General features: G+C 43.1%; 1 protein-coding gene across 4 annotated transcripts in view; it reads left to right on the top strand.

Moving 5' to 3' along the window:
• Positions 1 to 22,665, top strand: part of DGKG (diacylglycerol kinase gamma) — a 165,435-nt gene that overhangs the window by 38,154 nt on the left and 104,616 nt on the right. For all 4 annotated transcript variants that reach the window (XM_065876667.1, XM_065876666.1, XM_065876665.1 and 1 more), the window contains exons 5-10: positions 6,427 to 6,597; positions 9,878 to 9,927; positions 13,240 to 13,314; positions 14,020 to 14,142; positions 18,871 to 18,988; positions 20,548 to 20,636. In XM_065876667.1, the coding sequence (XP_065732739.1) occupies positions 6,427 to 6,597; positions 9,878 to 9,927; positions 13,240 to 13,314; positions 14,020 to 14,142; positions 18,871 to 18,988; positions 20,548 to 20,636 (626 nt within the window). The remainder of the gene's footprint in view (positions 1 to 6,426; positions 6,598 to 9,877; positions 9,928 to 13,239; positions 13,315 to 14,019; positions 14,143 to 18,870; positions 18,989 to 20,547; positions 20,637 to 22,665) is intronic.

Genomic DNA, 22,665 nt, shown 5'->3' with positions numbered 1-22,665 from the left:
ACATATGTCCCCATATCTCTTCCCTCTTGCATCTCCCTCCCTCCCACCCTCCCTATCCCACCCCTCTAGGTGGTCACAAACCACCGAGCTGATCTCCCTGTGCTGTGCAGCTGCTTCCACTAGCTATCTATTTTACATTTGGTAGTGTATATATGTCCATGCCACTCTCTCACTTTGTCACAGCTTACCCTTCCCCCTCCCCATATCCTCAAGTCCATTCTCTAGTAGGTCTGCATCTTTATTCCTGTCTTGCCCCTAGGTTCTTCATGACCTTTTTTTTTTAGATTCCATATATATGTGTTAACATACGTTATTTGTTTTTCTCTTTCTGACTTACTCCACTCTGTATGACAGACTCTAGGTCCATCCACCTCACTACAAATAACTCAATTTAATTTCTTTTTATGGCTGAGTAATATTCCATTGTATATATGTGCTGCATCTTCTTTATCCATTCATCTGTCAATGGACACTTAGGTTGCTTCCATGTCCTGACTATTGTAAACAGTGCTGCAATGAACATTGTGGTACGTGACTCTTTTTGAATTATGGTTTTCTCAGCATATATGCCCAGTAGTGGGATCGTTGGGTCATATGGTAGTTCTATTTGTAGTTTTTTAAGGAACCTCCATACTGTTCTCCATAGTGGCTGTATCAGTTTACATTCCCACCAACAGTGCAAGAGGGTTCCCTCTCCTCCACACCCTCCCCAGCATTTATTGTTTGTAGATTTTTTGATGATGGCTATTCTGACCAGTGTGAGGTGCTACCCCATTGTAGTTTTGATTTGCATTTCTCTAATGATTAGTGATATGGAGTATCCTTTCATGTGTTTGTTGGCAATCTGTATATCTTCTTTGAAGAAATGTCTATTTAGATCTTCTGCCCATTTTTGGATTGGGTTGTTTGTTTTTTTGATACTGAGCTACATGAGCTGCTTTTATATTTTGGAGATTAATCCTTTGTCAGTTGCTTCATTTGCAAATATTTTCTCCCATTCTAAGGGTTGTCTTTTCATCTTGTTTATGTTTTCCTTTGCTGTGCAAAAACTTTAAGTTTCATTAGGTCCCATTTCTTTATTTTTGTTTTTATTTCCATTTCTCTAGAAGGTGGGTCAAAAAGGATCTTGCTGTGATTTATGTCATAGAGTGTTCTGCCTATGTTTTCCTCTAAGAGTTTTATAGTGTCTGGCCTTACATTTAGGTCTTTAATCCATTTTGAGTTTATTTTTGTGTATGGTGTTAGGGAGTGTTCTGATTTCATTCTTTTAAATGTAGTTGTCCAGTTTTACTGTCACCACTTATTGAAGTGGCTGTCTTTTCTCCATTGTATATTCTTCCCTCCTTTATCAAAGATTAAGGTGACCATATGTGTGTGAGTTTATCTCTGGGCTTTCTATCCTGTTCCATTGATCTATATTTCTGTTTTTGTGCCAGTGCCATACTGTCTTGATTACTGCAGCTCTGTAGTATAGTCTGAAGTCAGGGAGCCTGATTCCTCCAGCTCCATTTTTCTTTCTCAAGATTGCTTTGGCTATTCCGGGTCTTTTGTGTTTCCGTACGAATTGTGAAATTTTTTGTTCTAGTTCTGTGAAAAATGCCATTGGTACTTTGATAGGGATTACATTGAATCTGTAGATTGCTTTGGGTAATATACTCATTTTCACAATGTTGATTCTTCCAGTCCAACAACATGGTATATCTCTCTCCATCTGTTTGTATCATCTTTAATTTCTTTCATCAGTGTCTTATAGTTTTCTGCATACAGGTCTTTTGTCTCCTCAGGTAGGTTTATTCCTAGGTAGTTTATCCTTTTTGTTGCAGTGGTAAATGGGAGTGTTTCCTTAATTTCTCTTTCAGATTTTTCATCATTAGTGTCTAGGAATGCAAGAGATTTCTGTGCATTAATTTTGTATCCTGCTGCTTTACCAAATTCATTGATTAGCTTTAGTAGTTTTCTGGTGGCATCTTTAGGATTCTCTACGTATAGTATCATGTCATCTCAAACAGTGACAGCTTTACTTCTTCTTTTCTGATTTGGATTCCTTTTATTTCCTTTCTTCTCTGATTGCCATGGCTAGGACTTCCAAAGCAATGTTGAATAATAGTGGTGGGAGTGGGCAGCCTTATCTTGTTCCTGATCTTAGTGGAAATGGTTTCAGTTTTTCACCATGAGAATGATGTTGGCTGTGGGTTTGTCATATATGGCCTTTATTTTGTTGAGGGAAGTTCCCTCTATGCCTACTTTCTAGAGAGTTTTTATCATAAATTGGTGTTGAATTTTGTCGAAAGATTTTTCTGCATCTATTGAGATGATCATATGGTTTTTATTCCTTAATTTGTTAATATGGTGTATCACATTGATTGATTTGTGTATATTGAAGAATCCTTGCATTCCTGGGATCAACCCCACTTGATCATGGTGTATGATCCTTTTAATGTGCTGTTGGATTCTGTTTGCTAGTATTTTGTTGAGGATTTTTGCATCTATGTTCATCAGTGATATTGGCCTGTAGAGTTCTTTCTTTGTGACATCCTTGTCTGGTTTTGGTATCAGGGTGATGGTGGCTTCGTACAATGAGTATGGGAGTGTTCCTCCCTCTGCTATATTTTGGAGGAGTTTGAGAAGGATAGGTGTTAACTCTTCTCTAAATGTTTGATAGAATTCGCCTGTGAAGCCATCTGGTCCTGGGCTTTTGTTTGTTGGAATATTTTTAATCACAGTTTCAGTTTCAGTGCTTGTCATTGGTCTGTTTATATTTTCTATTTCTTCCTGGTTCAGTTTCTGAAGGTTGTGTTTTCTAAGAATTTGTCTATTTCTTCTAGGTTGTCCATTTTATTGGCATAGAGTTGCTTGTAGTAATCTCTCAGGATCCTTTGTATTTCTGCAGTGTCAGTTGTTACTTCTCCTTTTTCATTTCAAATTCTGTTGATTTGAGTCTTCTCCCTTTTTTTCTTGATAAGTCTGGCTAATGGTTTATCAATTTGTTTATCTTCTCAGAGAATCTCCTTTTAGTTTTATTGATCTTTGCTATTGTTTCCTTCATTTCTTTTTCATTTATTTCTGATCTGATCTTTATGATTTATTTCCTTCTGCTAACCTTGGGGTTTTTCTGTTCTTCTTTCTCCAATTGCTTTAGGTGTAAGGTTAGGTTGTTTACTTGAGATTTTTCTTGTTTCTTGAGGTAGGGTTGTATTGCTATGAACTTCCCTCTTAGAACTGCTTTTGCTGCACCCCATACGTTTTGAGCTGTCGTGTTTTCATTGTCATTTGTTTTGAGATATTTTTTTGATTTCCTCTTTGATTTCTTCAGTGATCTCTTGGTTATTTAGTAGCATATTGTTTAACCTCCATGTGTTTGTAATTTTTACAGTTTTTTTTTACTGTAATTGATATCTAGTCTCATAGCGTTGTGGTCGGAAAAGATACTTGATACAATTTCAATCTTCTTAAATTTACCAAGGCTTGATTTGTGACCCAAGATATGATGTATCCTGCAGAATGTTCCATGAGCACTTGAGAAGAAAGTGTATTCTGTTGTTTTTGGATGGAATGTCCTATAAATATCAATTAAGTCCATCTTGTTTAACGTATCATTTAAAGCTGTGTTTTCTTATTTATTTTCATCTTGGTTGATCTGTCCATTGGTAAAAGTGGCTTGTTAAAGCCCCCTAATATGATTGTGTTACTGTCGATTTCCCCTTTTATGGCTGTTAGCATTTGCCTTATATATTGAGGTGCTCCTATGTTGGCTTCATAAATATTTACAATTGTTACATCTTCTTCTTGGATTGATCCCTTGATTGTTATGTAGTGTCCTTCTTTGTCTCTTGTAATAGGCTTTATTTTAAAGTCTATTCTTTCTGATATGAGAATTGCTACTCCAGCTTTCTTTTGATTTCCATTTGCATGGAATATCTTTTTCCATCCCCTCACTTTCAGTCTATATGTGTCCCTAGGTCTGAAGTGGGTCTCTTGTAGACAGCATATGTACGGGTCTTGCTTTTGTATCCATTCAGCCAGTCTGTGTCTTTTGGTTGGAGCATTTAATCCATTTCATTTAAGGTAATTATCAATATGTATGTTCCTATTACCATTTTCTTAATTGTTTTGGGTTTGTTATTGTAGGTCTTTGCCTTCTCTTCTGTTTCCTGCCTAGAGGAGTTCCTTTAGCATTTGTTGTAAAGCTGGTTTGGTGGTAAGTTGACATTTTTGGGTCAAGCTTTTGTTAGCTAGGACCAGGAAGGCATTTTTTCTAGAGCTAATTTTGCCCAGTTAGCAAGGCAAAACTCTCTAAGTACTCTACTCAATGATTCATGAATTATGGGAGTTTTCTACTCTGATTGCTGGGAATAGACACTATGCTTAGTTCTCTATGCCTTCCAGGGATTGTTCCCTCTCATCCTGATTCCTTCCCCAGCCTCAGGTAGTTTCCTCACACATCTGTGCTAATCACTACTCAGATGAATAATTGAGGGAACTCTCTGCTGATTACTCAAAGGGACCTTCTGCAGAGACAACTGGAGTTCCCTCTGTGCAACTCCCTCCTCTTCAGTGCTCTGCTCTGTGAACTCCAGTCACTTTGGACTCCCAGGATTCCCAGCTCCATCTCTGCAACTCAGAGAGACTTCCAGGATCTGCCTGGGTTTCCCCTCCCTGTGCCACAGCCTAGAAACTCTTTCCAGTCAGTAAGATGTGGCATTTGTAGGGATCACCTCATTTGTTTCCCATCTCTTGGGATTGCCCTTTGGTGTTGGCCATATGCAATATCCTATGGACCATTGTTTCATATCTTTTGTCCAGTTTTTTTAGTTGCACCAGTAGGAGGGTAAATCTGGTCCCTCTTATTCCAGTTTAGTTGGCATAGAAGTCAATCTAATAGTGTTTTAATGGATGAATAATTTGAGGATATAACATAACTTGGGGCATAATGGGCTACCCTATACAAAGAATTTTTCACCTTTGTCTTATACATTATTAAGTTACGTTTTTCCATAACTTTTCCTCCAGTGATGATTTTAATACTTCTGTTGCATACGTAATTTCATGGCAGTTTTCCCCTACCTCACTCTCCTTGTTATCTCATCCTATTGTGTTTTCCTCTCAACTTGCTCACCCCTGAGGCTTTCTGCTCCTGTTTAATAGAAGTTACACCTTCTTGCAACCTACCGAGGGTCTTGTCGGGTAGGAAATTATTTCCAGAGATCTTGTCCTCTGAGACTTCATGATGAAGCTTCCTTTCCTTGTTTTGCAACTCTGTTTCGTGGGTCCCATGTTGGTCTCTTCACAGGACCCTTTGTAACATACAGAGTATGTCAGTGGCCTTTGGTCTCACCCACTGTCCATCTGGGTGATGGCTAACTCCCTTCTCAAACCACAACCTAACCCCTAGGACCTGGTAGGCTTTCATCTAGCACAGCTCTGTTGGCCTGAGCTGAACTGTTTGCCATTGCTTGGGACCTTGGTTCTCTGAATAAAGAGTGTACTGGTGGCATTGCTTTCCCCAGCAGGCAGTACTATCAAGGCTATCTCTCCCTCTGCCTGTGCCTTCAGCACTCTGTTATTTGGTGGTACAACACTTGGGTTAGATTTTCCACTGCCAGTCTTCCTTTTACCGTTTCCTGTGTTTTCTCTGAGTTGCATCCTCTTATTTGATATTGAGATCATGGATATAAAGAGGCTGGGGAAAAAGAGATAGCCCTTAAAATGCCTCAAAAGAGTATGATTCACACGTAAAATATCAGTGCCTGGTTTTCTGGTGAGTAATAACACCATATTTCTTAACCAGAGGACAAAGAGACAGTCTTCCTACCTGTGAGAAGGAAATTTTCAGAGGGAAAACGCACTCTATTCCTGTGGTATGATAAGCCACTTTCTATACTTTCCTTATGCAACTGATTAAGCTTTCAGTAAGTCACAGTTCTTCCTGGTTTCTGGAAATTAGTTGTCAATCCCAGTTTTCTCTTTCGAACTTTCATCTTTTTATTTATCTTTCAATGCATTTGAGAAGAAAATTGTAAAACAGTATGTTGGTAAATAACCAATAGTCTGGATTTTTGGAATCCCAGACAAAATTACCTCTACAAATTGGGTGTGTTCCCCCCCAAAATTAGGCTAAGTGACATTTACCTGTTGGCTATTGATATTACTAAAAATCACTATCATCTTTTCTTAAAATTCACAGAGCATAGGTGAATTTCTTATAAGGCTATAGACTCTTAAAAGGGTCAGTATGGGGTTCATTCAGAAAGTATGAACTCTACAATCTGGATTTCTAGGGCCGCTGATTTGATCATATCTATGTAATCCATGCTTTTGAAGACACTCATAAAATTCTTGTCTCTACCGTGAAAAGAATGGGGCAACAAAGGGTTTCATGTTTACTAAACATTGTGTCCTTGGATGATTTCCTCTTGCCTGTCACAGAATCTAAGATCACGGAGAAGCAAGTGCCAGCTAAAGACCAAGTGTCTGCGACCCCCGTGGGAAACCATGATGCTCAGTCTTCAGGCTCAGAATCCCCCATAGTGTACCTGAAGGATGTCATGTGTTACCTGTCCTTGCTGGAAACGGGGAGACCTCAGGATAAGCTAGAGTGTAAGTATGTACCCTGTCAAGGGGCTTCGACTTTTTCCTAGAGGAAGAGCTAGTGTCCTGTTTATTGTTCTAAACAGGCTGGAGGTTGATCTGGCATCCTGGGGATGGGTCCTGCCTCCTTGGGGGAGCTTTTCTGCCCTGTCACCAGCAGTGACATGAATATTTCCTAGAATCTTCCCTGGAACACAGTACCAGTTGTATAGGGTGGAAGGTGCATTGGAGACCTTGGTATTGAGAACCAAGATCTGGAAAGGTAAGGGGTCTCTGCAAAGGGTGAAGACTCCCTTCCTTTGCTGGCAGGATTTCCTGAAAGCCTCCAATCAGAAAGCTGCTGCCTCCTCTTAGAAGATTTTTCAAGGGAAGATTTTCAACATCTGTCTTCCTTCCCCTATTCCATGCCCAAGCAACTCTTTAACTATGAAGAACTCTTTTTTTTCTTGAGATCTAATCAACCTCTATCTTGTTAAAACCTATTTCCATGTCTTCACCCACCCCCACCCGAAGTGTTTTGGCCTCTTGAGAAAGAGGGCTAGTTAATTAAGGGAGTTGAGCTTGGTTTCAAAAACATGTCTTCAGAAGGAGAATAATAGCTGGGGACAGAAAGGAAAGCCCACAGTGGCTGAAGCAGCCTGCAGTCTCGCAGATGACTCACTCTGGGGACGGTCTCGCTGACTTTTGTGAGCCTACAGGCAAACTTTGAAACAGATGACAGGTAGGACCTTGTTAAAAATATATATTGTTTTGGCATCTCTTGGAATCTTAGTAGACACTGAGGGAAAAGCATACACATTATAGCAAAAGTCAAAATTCCAGCTAATAATCGGACTAGTCAGTGAAACTTAAGCATTAGGAAAAGTCTGGCAAAGGTTAACCCGTGCCCAAAACAAAATGAAACAGTTTGCTCTCTTAGCCAGCTTAAAACCTCCCCCCTAGGTTTGCAGGGTTAACAATTACAAGTCTTAAATGCTAATTTGGAAGCAAATGTACCAGATTTCTGTTTCTTCTGACTAATGTTAAAAGGGAAATGTCAAATTATTTCCCACATTCAGTTGGATTTTGAGTTTCAGGCATTATATTTGTTCATAACTACCAGAGAGGAACAAATGTGGCAAATTCCTCGTATTAGTGCCTCTCAGACTGAGTCCTGTGATGGTAATGAAAAAAAACTGTATTTCTAAAAGCTTTTTATTACAGAAAATTTCAAACACAGATAAAAGTAGAGAATACAAAGAACTTCCGTGTGCCCATCAACCACCTTCAACAATTACCAGCTTGTGGTCAGTCTTGTTTTATTTATACCTCCCACTCATTTCTTCTGCCCCAGATTATTTTGAAGCAAATTCCAGACATCATATAATTTCATCTGTAAATATCTCAGTATGTACCTCTAAAATAATATAACTTTTTCTTAAATATAACCACAACACCACAATCACATCTAAAGAAAACGATTCCTTACTGTTATCAAATATTCAGTCAGTATTCATTATTTTCCCTTACTTGGGGAACAATTCAAGCACTGTTTGTTTGAATTGGGATCCAAGTAAGGTCCATACATTGCCATTTGTTACTACGTCTCTTTAGTCTCTCTTCATCTTTTGCTTATTTTTTTCCCTACAGTTTTTTGTTGCAGAAACTTGGTCATTTGTCCTGTAAAGTTTTCTTTTTTTTAATTAAATTAATTCAGATCATCTCTGATTTTAGTGATTGAAACCAAGTTAAGTTTTTTTTCTAGATAACCAAGCATGTTTTTTTTTTTGGAAATGATAGCCTGAAATCCCACACATCATCAATGTAGTAACAATAGTGACTCATCACTGAACACCTTATTTTTGCTAAGCACTTTCATTTTAACCTCACAGTAACCCTAGATAGTTGACATGATTGTTCTCATTTTATATGTAAGAAAGCATGGAAAAGTTAAATGACTTGCCCAAGGCCATGCTGCTAAAAAGTAGGATGCTTGCTCACACTTCCTCATTCTACTCCTCATGCACAGTGGGACCAAAGAGGCCTTCCATGTTAGAGCCACCTGGGCCTAGAGTGTCTCTGGCCAGGACATTTGGAGGAGTCACAAGGAATCGGAAGCCCATGACTTTTAAATAACTTAAAGTCCAACCAGAGACACCACTGAATAAACACAAGGTCCAGAGACATAAAACATGTAGAAGGAAGTGACAGCACAAGGGCAAATTAACAGGAGTGCTGTGACCCTGTGGGTACATCCCAAGTGGTCCAGAGCAGTTACACAAGGGAAGGGTCAGCCACAGAGAACACAGGCGTGATGAAGGGTTTTAAAGGATGAGAGGGAAATGAAGATGTATTCAGCTCTGCTCCCCACCCTGCTTACTTCTGAGACCACAGACAGGATCTCTACCTTTTAGATGAATGAAATGGCAAGTTTCCAAATCCCATAAATGAACATTTAGTCCTTTGCCCAAAATTCACTCCCAAATCTTTCTTATCTCCCATCACCTCTCTACAGCTAGAACATGGTAGAGGATGTTTCTGAATTGCTTGTAGACATTTTTAGAAAAGCAAATATAATAGCTTCTATAATAATAACTACTTCATACCATTATTGAGGATTAAATAAGTAATAATGATAAGGTGCATAGGATGATACGTTGTACATATTAAATGCCATATATAAATATTCATTAATGAAAGAAAATAAAAATAAATAACATCTGTTGGGTGCTCTCTACATTCCAAGTGCTATAGATTTAGCATATCACTGACATATTAATCTTAATTTGAAAAACACTTAGGATAAAGAAACTATTATAATCTCCATCTTACAGATGAGGAAATTGAGCCTAAAGAAGATAAATGACTTATGTGATGCCCTAGAGGTGGTAGGACAGGGCCAAGATCTGAACCTACCTAACTCCACACCCTTTCTGTGTGCAGTAGAAGCAGTGTCCCGTCTATAACTGTGGTGCCTCTGCCCCACCACCAGCAGGGCACCTGCTTTGAGTTGTGTTCCCGTGATGCTGAGAGGTGTGAGTGCTCTACAGGGAATCACGCCTGTGACCCAGATCTCATCAGCGGCAGAGTTATTGCTTAGACAGTCCCAGAAGCCAGGTGTCTTGGTTCTCCTCCCTCTTCCCACTGTAAGGAAGGTCAGACTCTGTGCCTTGGAGGGTGGGTGAACTGGCTGCAACGGACTTCACTCCAGTGATCGTCAGAACGGACCTAAAAACTGGCAGCAGCAAAGTCTCAGCCCATCCCTGGTACCCGGAGGACATCTCAAGCCTCACCTCTGTGTTTCTTGCAGTCATGTTTCGTCTCTATGATTCGGATGAGAATGGTCTCCTGGACCAAGCGGTAAGCTCTCCAAATATCCCTCCAAGATCCAAGAAAGCCTGGGGGAGAGGGGAACAGGTGAAGGGAGAGTCCAAACACTCTCAGCTCCATCTTCATAGGAATAGCAGTGTCTCGGTATGAGCTGCAGAGATGACTAGAACCCCCCGCCTTCTACTTCCAAAGAGCCCGCCCAGAGGAGAGTGAACTCCAACTTGCTTTTTCATTCCAGAAGCTCAAATCGCAAAATCTCAGGTTGGGGAGATGCTTTAGTATCTCATCTAGTTTAACTTCCCAGCTGGTTGAGAAATACCCCCTGTAATTTCCTGCTGAAGCCCGGGGGTGGAGGAGAGGAGGTGGGGAGAGGCAGAGAGACCAGGGCAAGAAGACAGGAGAAGGCAGGTAACTGCTGGAGTGCTTTGCCGTTACCCTTACCTTCCTCTCATACCCCAGGGCACCAGCTCTAGGAGTCTGGCTCTGTCTGCTCCGAGCACATGATCCCATCCCACCACACCTGGGAAAGCCTGAGTCTCATCCCCACCTCCCCTCAGGAAGAGGCTGGGACAGGTCAGGGGTCATAGAATGAGAAGAGGATGGAAAAAGAAGAAGGTAGAGAGGAGAAAAGGCAACGAGAATCAGACAGGCCCTGTCCTCATGACTGGCAGTGTCAGAGATGGGACTCATTAACAGAAAGGCTCTGAGGTTGAAGTGTACGAGGCTGAGTCAGACCAAAGGGAGGAAGAAAGGGAACCAGTCCCTAGACCAACTGCATTGTCCCAGTTCCCACTCAACCCCAGAGTGTGTTTATGGGATCCCTGCAGCCACATTGCAGTTCCATGAGCTGGGTCATGCCAGGGAACCACCAAGAGAATCACAGACTCTCAAGCATTTGATCAACACATATTGATTGAGTATCTCATATATGTCGGCTACTGTTCTAAGCACTGGGGGGGTGTATCAGTGAGCCAACAGACAAAGATCCAGGCCCCCATGATGCTTTCATTCTAGTACAAACACACACACTGCAAAGCATAGTCAAGTATGTGTTAGATAGAGCTGTGTGCTAGAGGGAAAATAAAGGAGGGAAAGGAAGTATTGGAGGGAGCTGCAGTTTTAGCTGGAGGAGCCAAGGAAGGTCTCCCTGAGGAGGGGACATCTGAACAGACACTTGAAGGAGGTGAAAGGAGTGAGTCATGGGGGAGCACCTTCCAGGCAGAGGGAACAGCAAGTGCCAGAGGTCCTGAGGGATGCCTGGAATGTTAGCAGATTAACTAGGAGGCCAGAGTGAGTGGACCAGGATGACTGAACAGATGAGGTTGGCGTGAGTAATAGGAGATGAGATCAGAGAAGTAATGAGAAGGGACGGGGCGTTTGCAGAGCATTATCAAGCCTTCCAGGTGATTGAAAGGGTTTTCTCTCTTTTACTCTGGAGAGATAGAGAACCATTGGAGATTCTGAGCAGAGGAGTGACGTGATTGACTTAGGTCCTAACAGGATCACTCTAGCTGCTGCGTTGAGTCTAGACTGTGGGGATGCAAGCAGGAATACCCGTTAGGAGGCTATTAAAATAAGCAAGACAAGAAATGATGGTAACCTGCACCAGGGTAGCAGCATTGCAGGTGGTAAGAAGTGGTTAAATTCTGGATCTATTTGGAAGGTAACATTGGTGGACTGAAGTGAGTCTCAAAATAGTTCTCTCTCTTTCAACTTCCCACCAAGACCCCCCTGGCAGTTGGATGCCCAGCCTCTTTGTGAACACTCCCAGTAATGGAGAGTTCAGCCAGTACCTTAAAACAGCCGCTCCACCACTGGGGATGACTGTTAGAGAAGGCATCCCTCCCACACACAAGGCATCTCTAGTCTGCCAGGGAAATTTTCAGTACAAAACCTGATTCTGCTCTTCTCTCCCCTCCCCCAACCCAGTGGTGAGGTCAAAATAGGCCAACCCTCAACTCTTCCCTCCCTCCATCCCTCAGCTTACTTCTGCCCTCTGTAGCTGACCAGGGCAGCTGACCAGTGGAGTACCTATTGTACACAGTAGGCCTTCAGGTATTTGAAGGTACTATCACATCTTCCCAAAAATCTTCCCCAAGCTCATATTTCCTAATTTCTACACTGCTTCTTATAAGGAAGTTTTAAATCTCCATTCTGCTCAAGCTCTAGTTTGTCAATGCCGTTCTTAAAATATGGCATAGAACTGAACCCACCCCTCCAGGACTCTTTAAGTATTCACATCAGGGAACTAGTTCTTCCTGAAATCTGCCCACTCTGCTCCCTGAAAATGCCCACCTATTTACACAGCCCAAGATTGAGTCTAATTCTCCATTCCTGAATCACATCGTTTGCTCACATTGAATCTTGGACCCAACTAGTTTCACGAGCTCTTTTCCATTGGAACTTCTGCTGAGCCCTGTTCCCACCATTCTGCCCACTTCCTTATCCCCATCTACCACTTCATCTGCGGTTTTGAAATGGGTTATTTTCTACTTTAAATGAAATACAATTTTAAAAGGCTTGCTTATTTTGACCCAACATTCTACCTGGTGAAAGTAACACCTTTAACCCTTGCTTCAGTTCTCCAACCTGTGTCCCCAAATCAACCTTACTGTGGACATCTTAGATGGTGCCCAAGACATACAAATGCTTTTTCAGTCCAGTGTGTTTCAGTGGGACTCTCAGTGCACTGATTCATTAGCATCCAACAATTCTGTGAGGTTTTAGATGGAGCCTGGCCTTGGTACCAAACAAAAGGCTCACTCATTAGGCAAACATACCCTTCGTGAATTTCCTGTTCCAAGAGTCCTGGACCCAGGACTTGATACAAAGGAAACAAAGGAGATGCCAAAAGGAATCTGAATCATAGTGCCTGAGAAAGGACCAACACAGTGGCTCTACATCCAACTGAAACTGACCCCCAAGGGGTATAGATGAATCCCAAGTTGCTAAAGCTGTGGGAATGAGGTGTGGGAAAAGAGGGAAGAAGTAAGTGCCTTGGTTTGTAAGTATTTGTAGGATCACAAAGAAGGAGGAAACAGGAGTGCTTTCTATGCTAAGTCAAAGCACAGAATAGGGGAAGGAAGGTGGGTCTAGGAGGAGGTCAGTGTTCAGTGAGCTTTCTGCATACCTCTGGCTTATCCACGGTCTGTGTTTCTTGTGAGCTTTGTGGTCAAGGCAGAAATAAAGAGCAAAAACAAATAGTGAGCACTTGATGGAATGCCAGTATATTGTACCAGCTGCTTCTCACACTCTGTCCTGCCCATCTTCCCACTGGGTTTGATTTTGAGTCTTGCTGTAAAAACACATCTTCAGTTGGCTTCTCTCCTTGATGTTTTCTAGGAGATGGATCGTATTGTCAACCAGATGCTACACATTGCCCAGTATCTCGAGTGGGATCCCACGGAGCTAAGGCCTGTGAGTTTCCAAAAGCAGGGGGTGACTTTCCAGTGAGCTTCCAAGATGAGAGTGGGACTTGGAAACACATGTTTACGGTGCAGGCTGTCCCAGATCATCTTAGAGGTGACTTCTCTGGGTCCTACACCTTGATCTCCCACTTCCCTGATAGGAAAGATTAGAGGCGGCAGGGGCAAGTGTAGACTAATTCAAATAATAATACCTAATAATACCCCCTAACGCTTTCACCAAAGCTAAATTTTTATAACAGGAGCTCAGAGATCAGAGAATTTAGAGCTAGAAAGACTTTTAAAGATTTCTCTCAATCATTAGATAATATTAATAATAATAATTACATTGGGGGCTCCTATGAGTCTGATATAATATTTAGCCTTTTATATACACTTTCTCTAATCTTCACTGCCATGCTGCAAACATAGCAATACTAGTTCCAGTTTACAGACGAGAAAAGCAGAATCCAGAGAGTTGGGGTGGCTTGTCGAAGGCCACACAGGTCAAGGCAGAGCCAGGCCTGGACCCCTGTTCTCCTCACTCCCATTTGCTCCCTCAGTGCTCTACTCACTCCGAATCAGAGGGGAGAGGGGTAAAACACAAGCCAGAAAACATAGAACAGAAGAGAAAGAAAAGAGCAGGGTGGGCGGGGCAGGGGTGGGGCAGAGAAGTCGAAGATGAAAGTGGACAGTGGTTGCTCTATGGATTCCACAGATATTGAAGGAGATGTTACAAGGGATGGACTACGACCGGGATGGCTTTGTGTCTCTCCAGGAGTGGGTCCACGGAGGGATGACCACCATCCCATTGCTCGTCCTCCTGGGCATGGACGACTCTGTAAGTTGCAAGCTTGAGGTCAAAGACCTCTCACTTTTCAGAAACATCAGGTTCCATGTGGAAGTTAATATCCTTGGCTTCTGCCCAAGACTTCCCAATGGACAGCCCGTATGCTCTAGGCCAGCCCAAAAGTCCTCTCTTTTTACCTATTAGTGCCTGAAATATTATTCATTCATTTGACAGACGTTTACTAAATTATTACTAAATAAAGATACTGTTCTAAGGGCTACGAGGGAACACAGATACAATATTCACCCACCGGAAACTTATGCTCAACCAGGCAAAGGGCAAAAAATATTCAGGGAAGAATTCCATCTTTTTCACAAATTAGGTTTAAAAATGCTAAGAGAGTTGGGGGAGGAAGGAAGGAAAGGAAGAAAGAAAGGAAAAAAATACTGATTTGTTGTGAGGCAGAGGGCGTTCAATAATATCTGGGTTTTTTTGGGTTTTTTTTTTGCGGTACGCGGGCCTCTCACTGTTGTGGCCTCTCCCGTTGCGGAGCACAGGCTCCGGACGCGCAGGCTCAGTGGCCATGGCTCACGGGCCCAGCCACTCCGCAGCATGTGGGATCTTCCCGGACCAGGGCACGAACCCCGTGTCCCCTGCATCGGCAGGCAGACTCGCAACCACTGTGCCACCAGGGAAGCCCATAATAATATCTTATTTAACAATCAGAACAACCAGATAAGGTAGATTTTTTTTTACCCATTTAAACAGATGGAAAACTGAGATTTTGAGTCCGAAGAGGAAAAAGAATAGCCAGCATTTATTTGTACTTGACTCCAAAGAACCTGCACTTTCGAACGTCTCACACTTAGGAGTGAGACCAGTGGAAGAAACTTTGGAGGGTGTTTGCCCTGGCTCTGAAGGATGTGTGGGATTTTGATATCCCATTCTTGAGATAAAGATAAAGACCTAGGATATTTGATCTGGCTCTCAAGGATGGGTATGATTTGGCTGGTAGAAGAGAGAGTTTGCAGCTGGGAGAATACCTTGGTCAAAGACCCACATGAAAGAAAGTTCAGGGTGTTTTAGAGAAACCTCCCCGTTTTGATCAGAGTAGGGAATACATGTAGAGGCTTAATGTGAAATCACTGGCATCTGACCTGGTCTGCTTATTTACCATGAAAGTAGCTTCCATACATGAGGTAGGGAAGATTAGAACTAAAAGTACAAATGGTGACATTAGCGTTTACCGGTACAGTCACACGGGTTGTAAGACAATACCTCTTCAAGATTACTGAAATGTCAAAGAGAGGGACAGAACAGGAAGTTCATTTGGGTTAGCCTCTAGCTGATGTTGTTGCCTGTGCTGTGTCCATCTGACAGTTTTGCAATTCAGGACTAAAGCTGAGTCCTCATCTCCAACACTCAAGGACTGAGAATCCTGCAATTATCTCATAGCGTGTCCAGCTCTTTCCAAGTGCTAAATAGAAATCAATGAACCAGGATCTCCTTTTTCCTTATAACCCTAGAAGGTCAGAGCTGGAAGAGAACTTGGTGCTCCCTGGTCTGTCCCCTTCCTTTTTCATACCAAGGACCAGAGAGGTAAAGGCACTTGCCCATGGACACACACCTAGTTAGTACCAGAAGCCGTCTTCCATATTCAGTAACAGCAGACTTATCATGCAGTGATTTCTTACCAAGAACCTACTGTGTGCACGAACCCACATGAGCTAGGACCTGGGGGTGCTCAAATAGGTTAGGTATACTTTCTGCTATCAAGGCTCAAGATTATAGCTGAATCAAAGTGGAAGTTCTGCTTGAGTGCTGTTCTAATGCACCTGTTTTTTCTCTGAAACATGGAAATAGAGATGGGACATTTTAATCACAAGGAACCAATTTCTAGTTCTGTTTCCTATTTTGGACTTGTTGAGTCCAAAGTGCCACCAACTCTTTGCTTGGAGGGGATCCACTGTTTTATGGCTGGAAGAGGGAGAGACATTATTTCTTCAGCATTCTCCCCAGTGTCTCCCCCTGATGCCAAATCAGCCTTGTATTAAAACCATACTTTACCTCAGGAATAATGCAAACAAAAAACAAATGTGCATTTGGTTTTTATTAATTGAAATTTTATGCATTTATTTGAAAATAGGCACTAAATTGTATGTTTTCACATTAATAGTTGGGGTTCTAGGGAAAGCGTTCCTCGATGTCTTAAAAGCCAGCTTGCTTGTTTGGCTTTTTTCAAAACCCACATGTGGCCACTGAAAAGTCTGGGGATCTCTGAATGGCATGTATGAGAAACAGTCTGTCTCCCAAGGGAACTGCAGCCTCAACCCGAAACCTGGCGTGCATAAGGAACGTTACTCCTACACCCTGCAGCCGCCAACGTGCAGAAATAAAGGAGCCACATGATGGTGCTATAACCCAAGCAGAAATGTTACTTTATCCCAAGTCAGGGTCCCTTTGCTTCTTACCCTGTATCTATAAAAATAGCTGACTCTCCCTTTCTCAGATACTAATTGATTTTGCGGATAAAGGTATTTCAGGTCAAATGACCGTCCCTTGGGCTGGATGAAGAAGGAGCTGTGTCTGCTAAGAGTGCTGTAATTTCCCTTCTGTCCATGAAGGAAAACCCTGGTCTGTGGAGGTACAGGAGAGGCATGGAAGGAGCATGGGCTCCGAGGCCAACAAGAGCCCCCAGTGTGACTACGGGCTCAGCTTGGTCACTTATTATTTGTGTGGTCTTGGGCTATTTATATGACTTCTATGAGTCTTTGCTTCTTCATTTCTAGAACAGGTCTAAATCTACCTCCTTACACATAGGAAAGCACTCTTTACTTATTTTTGTGTCCCCTACTGCCTAGCACGGAGTAGGAACTTAATAAATGTTTTCATTTACAATGTGTCGGGCACTGGATTAGGATCCTCACTTATAGTATTTCACTTAATTTTTACAAAAATCCCTTGAGGTCAATGTTTGTCAAAGGAATGAATGAATAGATATTTAAGTGGATCATTTAATCAGTTAGTGAACCCATTTACTAAAGTAGAAGCCATTAGATAAAAAGGCTTTAATTCTGTAAGACTCAGGTTTTAGAAGAAGCAGGGTTTTGAGGTGGTAAGAAGAAAAGAACTTATCCTGGCCCCAGGAGGAGACAAGCATTTGAAAAAGCATGTGGGCTCCTCTAGAGACCGTTAGCAGAAGAGTTGAGCACAGGAATGGGTCTGGCCACTATGACCAAGCCAAACCAGAGGGACACAGAAGTAAGAAGTGGGTTTCAGTCCAGCACTTCGGACTCCATGTACCTGACTCTCAATCCTTACCACCTTACAGTACTTTTTACTACCCTTAACAACAGCCCAAGAGTGTTACTCTTTTTTTTTTTTTTTTTGAGTGTTACTCTTTTGATGGAACCTATGACAAAAGGTCAAGGACACCATACCTGGAGGGATGCTCCTGAAGCCACAGTCTCCAGCAAGCCTATGCTCCCAGGGGCTGGAAGGTGGGAGCTTTGGTGTCCAAGGAAGGTGTGTGATTATGTGAGGCTTGGCTTATCTGGTAGATAGAATGAATTTGCTTCCAAGCCAAGTCAGGGGGAAATGGCTTAACCATTTCTTTCTGTCTCTGTCTCTTTGCTGTTTTATCTGTGCACAGAAAGGTGATGAGAGGAGTACATTGTTTTTACTAAGCTAATTTTTTCCTGATTGTAAAACTAGTACCTCCTCACTGTAGAAAATTTGGAAAATACAGAAGAAAGTAGAAATTAGAGAATAAAATAAATCCATAGTGCTGCTAGCTATAGCTAACCTCTGTTAACAGTTTGGTGACGTTTTTTCCTGTACAACATATCATTGTATAAAACTGAGATCATAATATATCATCAAATTTGCATTCTGTTTTTTTCCCGTAGAACTTAGTATCATGAGCACATTCCCAAACCATCCAATGTTCTTATAAATATGTTTTTATGGCCACTTAACATTAAACCATACAGATGTACCACAAACCTTCTGGTCATTTTGAGGCCTTTAGGATATTTTCAGTTATTTTAAATAATGCTGGGTTAAACATCTGACAGAGCACAAAAATGCTCATCTGTCTTTCAAAAATGATTTCCTTAGGATAAAATCCAAGAAGGAAATGTATAAGTTGAAGGTTGTAAACATTTAAAGGATAGATAGATGGGTGATAGATAGATGATAGATCATTATAGATAATAGATGATTGATAGGTAATAGATGATTAATAGATGATGAAAGAAAGAAAGAAAGAAAGATTGTTCTGATTTCCACTCCCCCCACCACATACTCTACTCAAATGGCCCTAATTTTTTTTTTTTTTTTTTTTTTTTTTTTTTTTTTTGTGTGTTACACGGGCCTCTCACTGTTGCGGCCCCTCCCGTTGCGGAGCACAGGCTCCGGACGCGCAGGCCCAGCGGCCATGGCTCACAGGCCCAGCCGCTCCGCGGCATGTGGGACCTTCCCGGACCGGGGCACGAACCCACGTCCCCTTCATCGGCAGGCGGACTCTCAACCACTGTGCCACCAGGGAAGCCCAGCCCTAATTTTTAATATTTGCTTATTTTAGAAAATACACACAAAGAATTTTGTTTTGATTTGCATTTCTATTAAAATAATCTTTACAACAGTAAAATAAGTGAATAACAAAATAAATTTGTGAATACGTGAATAACAAAATAAATTTGTTTTCCAAATATGAGAAGAGACTCTTTTTAGAAAGAGTGGGGCTGCCTGCATCTCATTCCCTTGCTGTCCCCGCAGGGCTCCAAGGGGGACGGGAGGCACGCCTGGACCATGAAGCATTTCAAGAAACCAACCTACTGCAACTTCTGCCATGTCATGCTGATGGGCGCTCGGAAGCAAGGCCTGTGCTGCATTTGTGAGTAAACTTCCTTCAGACCCCTTTTCCCAGGAACTGTCTTGCTCTATACATGATTGAGCCATTCCCAGAAAAGTTTAGGCATCTCTGCTTCCCAGCTTGAGGGATTTGCCATGTTATTCCAACAGCAGAAAATAAAGCAAAACTTCCATGTCCGATTTTTGTTCTACCCAAGTCAAAGGGACAAATATTATCCTATTAGAGTCTCGTTATAGGCCACTGACTGCCTAGAAAAAGTTATTAAGGTTCAGATGTAGTTAAAAAGCATCTCATAATAATTTCAATTGAGTTTTGCTAGTGAATGTTTTGGTTGGTCAGAAGAACCTGTTTGTTTGTTTTTTTAATTAATAAGCAACTATATTCATATATACAGTGGAATTAAAATTACCCATTTGTTTGGCTTTATAATCCATTTAGTAAAGTCAGATTGGAGAGGAGAAAAAAACACACATGGAAAAGGAAGGAGGGAGACTGGAAAGGAGGACAGAAGAAAGAGATGGAGGAGAAGGAAGAAAGAAGGGGTCATGTAGGAAAGAGGGTGGGTTTGCAGAGCAGGAAGAGAAGGGAGGGTCTGCAGCAAGAAGGCTTTGTAGGGCCCAGGCTGCGTGGGTGCAGAATCCTGCCCCCCACCTCAGGATGCAGACAGCAAGCACTCAGCCTGAACCCTCCAGGGACTGGGGAGCTGCTGCTGCAGCGAGGGCCGTCGGGTACGGGGTGGGTCACTGAAATGTTTTATCTGCCGTGCACACAGGAGCCAGGCAGCAGGTAACCTCAGCCACAAAAGTCATCGTAGCAGAGCTGGGCCCAGTGTCTACCAAGAGCGAGCATCAGCAGGCAAAAGCAGGGGCCCACCTGTCGTTCCAGCACCTATTTCAAATCCAGCTCTCACCCACGTTCATAGGCCCAACCTCATTCCTAGTACGTTCTAGGCCTGTTGGCACAGAAGTAAACAGTAACAACAGCAGTCATTTGTGGAATAGCTGTTCTGACCCACACACATGGTGCTTTATACAAATTATGTAATGCTGCAAAGAGAAAGCAATCTTCTTCCCATTTTGTAGAAAACCCTGAATTTCAGAGCGTTGAAGGAACTTACCTTAGATCGTGTGGGTAGTTACAAAGGGCAGAGCCAGAGTTCAGGCTCAGGCCTCCCTGTCTCCAGAGTTAGGAAGACCCCTAACTGTCCACGCCTTGCTGTCCACGCCCCAACATCCTGACATTCAGTACTGTGGCATTGGCATAGCCAGGATGACTCCTCACTCCCCTTAAGCGGAAAGCACCTTTCTGGGGATGTCTTCCTGCTGCGTTCACCACCCGCGGTGGAAGGCAGTGTGGCAGGGGGGAGGGTGCGGGAGCATGTCTGGGAGATAGCCATGGACTCTTCTCAGTGAACAACTGGAGACTTGAATTGCCATTAGGCAAGGTCAGCTCCATATGTCCCCTGCCCCTGACTGGCCACGCAGAGGGAGGCACGGGCCTCAGCTGGGGTGGGGGGCAGGGGGATGGCTGACCTTCCCTACGTGGTCACTCACAGTCACTTTTCTTATTTTTATTTTCAGACTGTAAATACACTGTCCATGAACGCTGTGTATCCAAAAACATTCCTGGGTGTATCAAAACGAACTCAAAAACCAAAAGGGGCGGCGAGGTTGGTGATACCTATTGCCTTCTTCTCCTGCATGCTGTGTCCCAGGCAACATGTCCATCTCCACAGATTCCTGGGCAGGAAGGGGCTTTGGGAGCTTTATACAGTCCCTTCCTGGAGACGCGGCTTATTCTCAGATCTGTACTTGGTTCCGTGTGACTGGGATAGAGGATGCTTAGAGGGAAGCGGCGGGAGATGTGCTGCAGAACTGGTGAGATCCAGGTCCTTTGAGGCCAGCTGAGGACTTGGGAAGGGGTTTCATTTGTAGCTAAGGGGCCGTTGAAGAGCTTTGAGTACATGAGGAGGTGTTTGGGTTTGCAAATTAGGTTAATTGCTCTGACCATGGTGCCAGAGAGAGATCAGATCAGAGGGGATGAAAAAACTTTTCCAACAGTTCAGGCAAGAGTTAATGCTGCCCTAGGGCCTGCCTTGGGTGGGGTGTGCACTCACCCACTATGCTCTGCTATGTCTGCAGTAGCACAGTGATGGCTGTGTCTGTGCTGAGTGAGTGTCCTCCAGCCATGCCAGTTGTTGAGTGTTTTGGCTGTCCCACTGGCTAAGGTGGAAGACATAAAGGGAGAGTCTGAGAGATAATTTGGAAGGTCCTACCACAAGGACCTGGTGACAATCATGTAGGAGATGAGAGAGGGAGAGAGGTTGGAAATGGCTACCAGGTTTCTAAGGTGGCCATTGGCTGGTACCATTCACTGAGTCTGGAAATGGACTCTTCTTCAAATTAGCAGGGGAAAGGCACTCCGAGTTCTGCAGAGGGAAAACCCCATTGAGGAATCTGAGTCAGGAGATGGTTAGCAGGTGGGAGTGGTATCCAGCCCTCCCCCAGTAGGACTCCGAGAGAGAAGGGCACCTCCAGGGACACGCATGCATGCCTGTGAGACACCGCGTGGCCTCTTGTCTACTCCTTCCGTACCACGCCCATACACACACCGTTCCATGTCCATGCCTTTCACTAGGACATATGGTGCACCTCCTGGGCTCAGGCCCTAAGCCTGCACTCCTGCCATTGCCACACTTGGAACAGAGGGAGACCTCTGAGGGACCAGCGGGGCACATTCACGACCTTCTGAGTCTCCAGGGGCAACCTAAGTCTTTAACCATCTCTTCTGATCCTGGAAGAGGATGGCGAAGGTAATGTGGTGTTGGGAGACTACCGTGGACTTGGAGTCAGGAGACCTGGCCATGAGTCCCTGCTTGGCCACTTACCAGCCTTGGAACCTAGGACCAGTTCCTTAACCTCTCTGCAGCCTCATATTTTTTTCTCTGTAAAGTAAAAATAATAATAATCTCAGAACAAATTCATTGTGACCACGTAGATGACAAATTGATTAGCAAACTGAGTTCTTTATACCCTCAGGGGTGAATGGCAGAAGGAGAAACTACAGAGTACATGTGACACATCTTCTAGAACAACAGTTTTACCGAAAATCTTTTGGAAGCAGGACACAGTAACTTAATTGATAAGTAATTTAAAACTTTTATCTAATACAGGCATGGATGGTATCATGCAAATATTCCATGTGTTTTTAATATTGTGCTTGTAGTTGGCACTTCAGGCTACGTCCCCACGTTCCCCCAGAGTCCATATCCACCCCTTCCGCTATTCGGGATACCCTGGTGAAAAATTTTTTGAGGAGTTCTGTAGAATTCCCGGGGGACTTAACTGAGGGCTCAGACCCCCAGAATTTGGTGTCATGGGTCACTTTGCATTTATAGTCACACACGTACACATGCATTCACACCTGCTTCCCAAGTTCCTGGGCTGCTTCAGGGGCATGTCCTGGCCAAGAGGCAGGTACAACCCGCTCTCCAGGAAACAGATGTGAAAGCTGCTGGCTGATGACCCACACTAATCCCTTTGGGCTTTCTCTCTAACTTCCTTCCTGAGTGCTTCTCAACCTTGGCTGCATATGGTAATCACTCAGTGTGCTCTAAAACATACTAATGATGGGTCTCATCCCCAGAGACTCTAATTTATTTTGTCTGGAGTGAGGGCTGGGCATTAGGACTTCTAGAT

This window comes from Phocoena phocoena, chromosome 4, assembly GCF_963924675.1.
Source record: "Phocoena phocoena chromosome 4, mPhoPho1.1, whole genome shotgun sequence".
Taxonomy (NCBI): domain Eukaryota; kingdom Metazoa; phylum Chordata; class Mammalia; order Artiodactyla; family Phocoenidae; genus Phocoena; species Phocoena phocoena.
This window is presented reverse-complemented; position numbering and strand designations above follow the sequence as displayed.